Source organism: Neolamprologus multifasciatus, chromosome 6 (assembly GCF_963576455.1).
Source record: "Neolamprologus multifasciatus chromosome 6, fNeoMul1.2, whole genome shotgun sequence".
Classification (NCBI taxonomy): Eukaryota; Metazoa; Chordata; class Actinopteri; order Cichliformes; family Cichlidae; genus Neolamprologus; species Neolamprologus multifasciatus.
This window is the reverse complement of record NC_140444.1, coordinates 16,789,778-16,800,244: the sequence shown is the minus strand read 5'-3', so window position 1 is coordinate 16,800,244 and position 10,467 is coordinate 16,789,778. Positions and strand designations below refer to the sequence as shown.

The 10,467-nt window shown below is 44.5% G+C and overlaps 1 protein-coding gene across 12 annotated transcripts in view; it reads right to left on the bottom strand.

Annotated features, from left to right (window-relative positions):
* Positions 1-10,467, bottom strand: part of nfixa (nuclear factor I/Xa) — a 109,264-nt gene that overhangs the window by 6,116 nt on the left and 92,681 nt on the right. For 7 of the 12 annotated variants that reach the window (XM_085162863.1, XM_085162860.1, XM_085162865.1 and 4 more), the window contains 4 exons: positions 9,609-9,737; positions 6,336-6,505; positions 3,916-4,063; positions 1,701-1,789 (listed from right to left, as the gene is read on the bottom strand). In XM_085162863.1, the coding sequence (XP_085018989.1) occupies positions 1,701-1,789; positions 3,916-4,063; positions 6,336-6,505; positions 9,609-9,737 (536 nt within the window). The remainder of the gene's footprint in view (positions 1-1,700; positions 1,790-3,915; positions 4,064-6,335; positions 6,506-9,608; positions 9,738-10,467) is intronic. The other 5 variants (XM_085162868.1, XM_085162869.1, XM_085162858.1 and 2 more) reach the window with 3 other exon arrangements.

Below are 10,467 nucleotides of genomic sequence, written 5' to 3'. Positions count from 1 at the left end.
ACTCCCCCCCCCCTCACGCCCCCCCTCTTCAAGTCCAAGTTCAACTGCCTATGACATCATGTCTCGTTGCTGCGGGCAACCAGACAGCCAGGACGTGACTGTGGAGTGCAGCGAGCTTCAACTAACCCCCTCTCTCTTTTTTCCCTCCCATTCTCTCAGTCCCTCTTACTTTTCCATGCTTGCCGCCCCCCCACCGCCCAACTCTCTCTTCCTCCTGCATAGCTAAGGTTTCACCACCAGAGAGCTCCTCAGACCAGCTTTTCTCTACTTATTGCTCTGACGGCAGTGGGAAGACACTCTCTCCTTCTGTCTTGGCTAGTTGGCTAGCAGGCACCAAGGCGGGCTGGCAGGACTATCGTCTGAACCTCGCCATATGCCAGAGAACAGCAGGATAGGCAGAGACCTCTGTTACTCACTCTGGCTGACACTGTTGCTGACCTACTAGGCTCAGTAACTGGGAGCATTTGCCCAGGTTCTCGCTGTGCTTGCTGTAAACCCGGCAGAAATGTTCAAAGTGGACATTTTTCAATAATGTTTGATAAGCAATTGCTGGAGATAATAAGCATTTTGAACAGATGTAAGCTGTTGTAAAAGCCCTGTTGTTTTTTAGGAGGGAAAATGAGGGGCAAGAGATTTGGCACAGAGTTGAAGTGTATGTGCATATGCGCTAACACACATTTGGATGGTGTTTGAATCTCCCCTCGGTGCCAGAGCTACATCTGTAGGAGAGTGGTGCAGGTGGGGAGCTTGAAACTAGTAAAGGGAGCAGCAGGAGGAGCGAGAGGGAGAGAAAGAGAGAGAGGGTGGGCTGCTGATGCACAGGGGAGTGAAGGAGGGGGTTAAGCAGAGCTGTGCCGAGGAGGAATGCAGATTGTTTCCATGTGTGGGGAGGACAGGACAGCCGAGTTGGCTGCAGGCAGGTGCGGTTAGCCCCTAATGAGAAAAGTTGTGTTGGTGATGGAGTAGGCCCAAGACACTACAGCCCAGTGGCAGAGCACAGCCAAAGCTAAAAAACCACAATGTAGTGCACTACTGGCCTCACATGCTGCACTAATGCACACTGTGGGGCCTTGCAGAGATAAATCAACACTGCTGGAGCTGAAACTAACTGGCACTGCTTACAGTCACTGTGGGGAAACTACTGTGGTATCAGCACTGTAAACCAATACTGAAACTAAAGGCCTTGATACATGGGCAACACTTTACTAAAATGTAGCTGAGCAAATTCGCAAACAGTTGATGGACAATATCTGTTAAACGCTGAAAGCTTATAAAATGCTTATAAACTAAGCTTGAATCCATGTCCGTGACAGCTGAACAACCCGATAAAAATGGTACGATACTCACGCTAAACTACTGACCCTGAGTAGAGACGGTGTGAGGAAAAAGTTATGATTGGCTTTCCACAATATTTATATCATTTATGCTGCTGGAGTCGCGTGCTGAATAACTGATCGTAGCACGTTTTCGATGCACAGCCATTGTCTGAGTATTGCCTCTGTACCGCGGCCTTCACCCTGAATGTCATGCTTGTCCATTTAAACCATGGAAAGTTGTATGTGTGCACAGGACTGTGCAGCGTTAGGCTTGCAGCGGGTGGTGAGGGAAAAGGAAGAAAAAGACATAAAACAGAGGGGGAGGAGGAGGAGGGAGAGGTGGATATGTGGATGTTAATTAAATGAGGGAGGTTGGCGGGGTACCTGGGTCTGCTGGGGGATATTCAGAAAGTTGTCCCGTGTTCCGATGCCGACAAACCGGTTGGGAGCTGTGGAGCCTGGCGTGGAGTATGCTATAAACAGAGAGATACAAGTGTGTACATGCTTTTACACACACACATACACACTCAAATTTCTATATATTTAATCTACACTACTATAAACCTGCTTAGGCTCTTGCAGTATATCTGTCAAATAAACTGGTGGGAAAGGGTCAGGGATACTGATTCTGTATTAGTTACATGGGTGATTTGTTCATGCTGTGGACAGGTTCACTGTTATTCAACCTAACCATTTAATCTGTGGTTAAGAAGGGGGCATAATGTAATGATTAGTGCTAACATGGAGAAGCCTTCTGTTAGCCACAGACGCTCCTCAGCAGCCCCTGGCCTCAATAACAAGCCACAGTGATCACAGAGAACCACCAATGATTCACTGTAGACTTGATAAAAAGTTGGTCTATGGAGGAACTGTACTCATCATCACTGCTCCTTTTGCATTTAACAGGTTCACAGGAGCATCTTGCCTACACAGTGACACCACTAAAGAATGCCACAGGATCAAATTTAGGGCAGTTGTGCTCACTGGACTCCAACATGAAGGCTGAGTAAAATCTTTACTGTGCATGGCTTGAGTGAGTTGAGGGGATGGGAATGTGTAGGGGTGACAGCGACAGGGTTGGAAACTGATGCATGATTGAGGGTGAGAGTGTACCATGTGTGTGTGTGTATGTGTTTCATGGCTGTAATTAAGATATCTTGAGAATTAAAGACAAAATTAGAGGGGAAAGAAAAAAAATACACTGATAACAGTCACTGGGATGAGAAAAGAGACGGAAAGTACGATATTTATTTATATAGATTTTCATATAAATAAATAAGAGTGACATGTTAATCTGTGAGAGCTGGAAGGAGGGAGGGGAGAAAGACTTGATAGGACAGGAAGAGGAGAAAAAGTTCAAACAAAAAGAGGAGAAGGTGCCCCCGTTGCTCCGTCCAGTGCCCCCTCTTGGTGTGCCTCTCCCATGGCCCGACTCTCGTGCTGCACCTGTCTGGGTGGAACCAACCAAAGCCTCACCACTCTCTGCCGACACTCCTTTCTCCCACTCCCCCGGTATAGCACTAATTAGATAAGTTTGATTAGATTTCATCATTCATGTTTAGAGAGATGGGTTGTTGTTCTTGTTATACTGTGATTTTCATGTTTTTTGTTGTTCTCAATTTTTAATTGTTGTGAGATTTGTGTGAAGGTGGCAAGGGGATTGGGTGGGTAAAGTGGGGCATGATGTTTTTTGGAGTCCACGCCAACTGCCCTAATTTTGTTCCCTTAAAAAGACAAAAAAGAAAGGAAAAAGAAACAAAGAAAGGAGGGTGTGATATCAAATAAAGTAGAAAGCAAAAAACGAAATGAGAGAAGGGGGTAGATTGTATTGCTGCTGTCACAGACAGACATGCAAAGTCTGCATTGATCAAAGGCTTGCAGCTACAGAGGCAACGTGCACAGGGCCCTGCTCTGCTCTCCTCTTCCAAACTACAAAACACATGAAAAAGAAGGGAGAGAAACTACACTGCCTCTTGTGGTGCTAGCAGGAAACCCAACACCAGAGAAAGAAAAATAGAGAAAAAAGACTTCAGGATAGGGAAAAGTAGGAGGTTAAGGTGGTTTGCAAAGACATGAAGAGAGAAAAGGAGACTGAATTTCAGAGGAAGACAGAGAAAGCGATACAAAGGAACCTGACAAGGGATCTCTGGTTTGGCAAAGGCGTGGCTTCTGCCTTCTCAAAATCGGTTCTTGCTGGTTCTGTACAGCAGAGTATATTGGCAGTCGATAAGATGATAGGAGAAACAGGACTGAAGCTCTCGGGGCTGCTGAGTGTTTGAGTAGATTCCATCTTACTGGTTAACTTGAGTGGAAACTATACCAGTAGCCATTGTAGGAGCCCCAAACCTGTGCATTTCCAGGAGTTAAACCAGAAGCTTGCACTGCACATAAATACTGGGACTTCTATGATGGCTACGTCTTTTCTAGCCTAAAAAACTTCATCTGGTATTGGGATACATAAAATTTGCTGCCAGGTAGGGGCTAACAAACCTATGAGGGCCTAAAATTGGTTCGGACTGGTTTCTAAAAAAAAGTCTGTGGGGAATATCGGGTATTAATAGTGGTCTGTGGGGAGGAGTGGGAGTGGGGAGTGACTTACACGGAGATGCGGGTGAGCTGAGTCCGCCGTCAGTCGGCGTGCTGATGGTTTTAGAGTCGGGCATGGGGAGGGGCACAGGGCGAGCCACCGGGGGTGGCGGGGGCAGCAGGAAGGAGCCCGGCATTTTGCTCTGGCCACCTCCATTAGGCTGCAGATGGACCATACAGACAGGGTGAGCAGGACACACCCCGAGAATATACAGTATATAGGAAGCCAGACACACACGTACAACACAAAGTCACACAGACAGAGCCCCATTTAAATACTGGAGACTCATATACAGACAAAACCATACAGAATCCAAACAGACAGACTAAAACACACCCATACTTGCACACAGGGTTGAGGGAGACTCACACAGCTTTAAGACAAAACAAAAAAATATTGCCGTCTGGTCAAAGTAGTGAAAAAAATAAGATGTGGAAAAGTGATGAACATCGTCACACACAGGGGGAGAAGAAAAACTGAGTTTTCCATGAGGGACAGTGAGGAATTGTTAAGGGAAGTCGTTGCGGCGCAATGTAAGAATTTTAAAAAGAAGGAGAAAATCAGCAATGTGTACAAGATGTCTTGGTGCTTGCGTGCCTGTCCATCGTGTAAGTGAATAAAAAAAAATATGTTACTGTTTCTTTAGAGTGTGAAGTAACGTGAACAAAGGATAATAGGTCATGAAAAAGGGCTTGAGGAAGTTAATATAAAAAGCCAAGTTTGCAGTAGAGGTTTACAGTAGTACCTTATTTAATGTGTGTCAGAATAGTTCAGAAATACCTCTGAAAGACCAGCTGACTATCAGCTGTATGCTCTGTTTTGCTGATTGTATCTGTAGCTTTCAGCACAGTGAGTATGGGATTGTTATTGGGGAGCTCATCTGGGTATCACCCTTTACTAAAGTTTCACCTAATTAGACCCACTGCACTTTAAAAAGGCTCAGCTGTGTCCCCAAAATCCCCCCTTCAGCTTCTGCAATGAGTTTCTTCTCCATCTACAGCTGCACACTAGCTCCCACAGCTTGGTGTGTTTCAGTAATCATCTTTTAAATCCTTCTGCAGTGTGACTTTTTTTTTTTTTTTTTAGCGTTTTACTCTCATATACATAAATGCTAAATAGATAACTATTGCTGGTTATTCGATTATCTATTGTTATCTATTATACGATTATCTATTAACTATCTGCCACAACATTAAAACCACGGGCCTAGTACCGTCTACGTCCCACTCGTGCCAGCAAAATAGCAAATCCAGATCTAGACCTCAGAAACTGTTCTGTGTAATGAGGGAGCTGAAAGCTGTAAGTCCTGTAAGTTAAAAAGTGGAGCCTCCATGGATCAAACTAGTTTTTTTACATCCCACGTAGACTGAATGGGGATCTGAGGAGTTTGGAGGTGAAGTCAGCACACTGAACTCTTTGTCATATTTGTCAAACCATTTCTGAACAATATTCATAGATGTCATCCACACGATCCAAGATGTCCCAGCAGACCGCCACACTGCCTCCACCAGCTTGTCTTATTTCAGTTGTGCATTGTCAAGAGACTGACACACATCTGGCCACCTTCTTCCATGGTCTAGCTCTGAAGCTCACATATATCCCAACATTTATATACCAGGTCCATTGTAATCCAATAATAAATAATATTCAGTTCACCTTTCACCGGTTTACATATTGTGGCTCGTTGGTGTATATTACTCGGTCTCAACGGCACACATTATGCCAAGAAAATTATCATGGCATACTGCGAAGGGGCATTTACCTCTAGAGAGAGTTTTGGAGAGTAAAGGAATGTCACAAAGGATGACAGTCAATAAATCACTACTGGAGCACAGATGTAGTCTTTAAATATCTACTTTTGGTTTCTTCCAAGGATACTCTCCAAACAAAATTAATCTTGATCTGTCTACAAATCTGGTCTCGCCAAAGCTTTCAGCCTTGCTTCTCTAAAGTAAGCGTTTAACCCAGTGCATTCCTACAATATGGCCGGCCACGCTACAAAGGCTTCTGTTCCTGACAGACCCCTCCCCATCTGAACATTTCAGACAGGTATAATCTTCCAATTCTGGGAGAAGGCATTGCATTATATTATATTGAGCCTGTGATGAAAATGTGCTCTGGCGTCTTCCCCCATAATTTCCTCCAGCTGAGTTTTTTCTGATTAAGCACATCTGGCCCCCTCCTCCTGTTGATTTGCCCTGCGACCATCCCTGATGGAGCCGTTTCACTTCATAAAGATTGGTCTGTATGCAGGTTTTGGCTTACTGCACCTTCTGTGTATTTACTTGTTTGCACTACATCCTCTTCAGTAACTTCCATTAATAAATACACCAGTTTTAATAATATTTCATAGTAGTTTGTTTTCCAAACTAATGTAGCACACCATCCTTCAGGCACTGCTCCTCCTTTTGCAGGATCCATAGAAAACTTACCTGTGCGCTGGGCTGGCCCGTGCCGTCGGTGCAGACAAACTGCACAAACTCCTTAAGCGGGTCCTGGTGGTGATGGTAGCGTATGGTGGGGTGGGTGAAGTACGGGCTGGATTGCTGGATGATAGAGGAGGAAGGGAAGTGCAGAGCTGAGGCTGAGGCACGGGGACTCCCTGAGAAGAAAAGGAGATAGGAGATAGGAAAGGAAAGGGGAGGAGGAAGAGAAACATAAAAAGAAGAGAGACCGAAAGTGGAAAAAAAAAAATGCAGTGAGCTTAAGGTCATTCTGTTGTATTTCTACACATATACAGCACACTATGATAGAGAGTACATGAACATGCACACCTACGACACCTACGCTACCATGAACATGCATATATTTTAACTAAGCGCTAAGACAGCTGGCATCGATGTCCAAGTTGTCATTTAGGCCCATTATTGTCCTAACGCAGAAAATAGCTGTGACACTCTTGTGGTTGACTGACTGAAGCTGTTTCTGCTTACAAATGACTGGCATTATCCCTGGCTATTGAGCAACATCTGGTCCCATTCATTTTATAAATCAGCCCACTAGATTTCTCTGTACCTCTGGTAAGCCTGGCATCACAACACATGCACACACACAGTTTCACAGCCACATAAACGCTAGTGTGTTACAGTATTTTCTGCCTTCTGCTCCCTCTTCATTTCTCTCTCTCACCCGCACACACACAAACTGCTCGGGTATGACAGAGTCACACTCACACACGGACACACACATTGGGTTTTTCCACTTTTGTTTTATTGCTTGTCAGTGATGTGTAATCAATCAGCAGCGTATCCTTGCTGTGCGGTTCTGCCCAGTAGTTTGAAGCTTGAGAGAGAATCTCCCCTCTGCTCCCAACCGACCACAAAACACCTCCCAGAGACATTAGTCAGTCAGCCAGCCAACCACACACACACATTCACAAACTAGGCTCCACTGTCTGTCCTGTCTGCTGTGATTCTATGGCTTTGGCAATTTGGCACACCAAACTAAAGAGGCAAGCTGCTAGGTGAGGGGAGTCTGGCGTACAAGCATCTGTGATTATGTCTGTCACCTACTATCTCTTGTGGATACTGTACTCACAAAGTGAAGTTCAAAGTTTCCATGTTTGGTGAAACTGATGTTCAAGCCTTTTTGTGTCAGCACCGTGCCTGTGCGTTCTCTTTTTGTGTGTGTGTGTGTTTCCATGTCAGTATGTGTGGTTTTGTAGTGTATGCATATGAATGGGTTGCCGTGTCTGCCGCAGCTTGCATGTGTCTTTTTACATACAGTATATTGTTGTGTGTCTGTGTGTAATCGCTGCCACAATGGCCGACACTCCAGACTAATATAATCAGGCAACAGTTAATCTGGCAGCTCTCCATGTGAGTCTGGAGCCAAAATCAGGACGTAAACCATCTCGCTCGTACCCCTGAGCAGCCACACTCGCTAGACCTATACACCAAGAGTTAACAGCTTCAACCCATCCAAGGCAAACCATGGTTGATAACTGCTCCCCCCCCCCCCCCTGTTCCTTTCTAGCCCCATCTCTCTTTTCATCCCCCTCTCCTTCCCTTCCTCCCGACATCCTCCAGTCTCTTTATAGAACCAAGGCCTCCGAGGGACATTCCATTTGGATGGCAGCCATTTTAGCACAGAGAGTCCTCCACAAGAGTGTAAATTTACACACACACGCTTGTGTGCATCAGTGTGTACGTGCACAAACGCACCACGACACAATCTCTCTACGCTGCCTCATTACAGCCTCTCTATTACAGGAAAACCTTTCGCCAACTGTCTAACACACAAACACACACAGACATACATACACGCAGTTTGGAGAGTGCATGAAGTTAGTTGAGAAACAAAGAAAGCTGAGCTAGTCCCTGACACCTCGTGCGCAAAACAGGAGGAAATTTTAGAAATCAATTCAAAATTCAATCTGGTGTTTTGGATTCTTTAGGTGCTATGAGACTGCTCTGAGCAGATAAACAACTTGGCTTAATGCTGCCAGATCCAGTCAGGACTATATTATCTAAATATACTTTGGGGAGCTCCGCAAGTAAAATTCAATACGTTTCAACATAGAGGGCAATGAGTCCAAATGACCTTTACATGGCAGGTCTGGTTTGGCAGCGGACCAATCCATCCCTTTGAGAGACAAATGGAATGAGAGGGAGCGACAGGGAGAGGAGGACATATTTATTCTTTTGAAAAGTGAGACCAGTCTGCGGGGACTTGTTGGCAAACTTGAGATCCTGGAGACTTCGGGAATTCTCTGACTCGAGATGAACAAACCATGTCGGTTACCCTATAGGACTGAAAAGCTCTTACGAGGGCAACTTCCCCTTAGCGCCTTTATTAAAACAAGACCTTGGAAACACTGGAGGTTACTTTGAGAATTTTACCCGCTACACTGTACACCTGTTCAACTACATGGGTTCAAACACTTTATCAGTTCCCTTGCTGGCTTCTAAGTTATTATGAATCTCTTTAATCTGCATTTGCGCCTGAGAACTAACAAACATGTCTTTTAAAGAACAAAAATACAACCTCAGTGTAAGTCAGTGTAAAAAGAAGAAAAACCAAACAAAGAAGCACTGGCTGACTCTAATGTGCACTACAGCAAAGGCAGTGTCACTACAGATACTGGTTCTTTGCTGTCTTTGGCTTTTTTAATAAATTCAAAAATATATATTTTCACTTTCACTGACACAGTATTTGATTGCTCCATATGGTGGTAAGTTTACATATCCAGTCAAGGTCATTATTTCAGAGTGAACAGCTTTGTCAGTTTAAATGCAAGGCTTCTACAATCGTTACAACAAAATGCATGAAGCAGTAAGATGAGAGGCAAATCAGTCACAAATGCATGGATGCAGCACTGGTACCATGCGATGGTAATATTATAAACACAGGCACAAAGATGGTGGTAAAAATGGATGGATGGAGAGAGGCTGAAAGAGAGAGAGAGGAATTTATGCCAAGCCGTGATGATAGCAGTAACACTGAACAGGTGAAACTCTGCAGGCATATTGCTTCTCAGCAGTTGCAACTGTAAGACTGGAAAGTTTGGTTTGCTTTCTCAGCAAGTACGTTTTGGATTTTTATTTTCAGGCACATGATAGCTGAATTTATTTTGTCTCCGGACGAGTTTGGGGGGAGTAAATACTGCAATCTAGGATTTGACACTCCCTTTCCTTCTCTCTCTTTTTCAGATTTAAAGGGGGAGGGGAAAGGTTGAGTTGTTGGGGTCATGGCAGGGCTCTCACCTGGTCTCACTCCTGCCAGCACAGGCAGCGGGTGGTGTGTGAACGCCATGCGGGGAGACCTCGTCTGGGAAGTCAGGGCGTTGAAATCAAACTTCCCCGGCTTCTTAAGTGAACCAGGCGAGGACAGTCCTGGCGAAAAAAAATGGGATCAACAAAAAAAAAAAAAAAAAAGTGGGGGTAAGAGGGAGGAAAAGAGAGAGGTTGTTTTAATCAACAAAATGTTGCTTATTTGACTGGCTACACTAAAAAAAAATCAGTTTGATTCCTATTGAAGGGGACTTGAACAGTGACGACTTTCTTATTAGATTGTTTAATTTTCTCATTGGTTGATGGCAGTGCATTGTCGTCCCCCTGTCCTTTCTGGCTGTAGGCCATTGACTCGCTTGAATGAGTCTGTCAGAGGACTGCAACCACAAAACATAAAGATGTTCAAAAGACCAGAAGATTTTTCCCTTTTTTTCCTAATCCTATTCTGTAATTATTCATTCAGAGACACACTTCAGGATTCCCAACTACCAGCTTTGGCCTGAGTAATATTTCATAACCTAAGTGTGTGTCTTCAAAGGAAAAAGGGAGAAAAATACCTAAACCCAAACTGAATCTGGGCTTTTTGTTTTAGTGCCAAAAAACATCTGTAGCTATAATAATCTCTTCTGTGCCACTGTATGTTTTTTCTGTCTCATCTCTTTCTGTTTCTCTCTCTTTCAGGTGCCAGCTGTAGCGTTTTTGTTACAGGTGTTTTTGTTCAGCTAGCTGTGGTCTGGCTTCAGCAAAGCTCACAGGCTGGCTGCACGAGAAGACAGCTTCATTCAGAAATAGCACACACTGTACAGTATGGACACGGCAGCTGCTGAGTGCG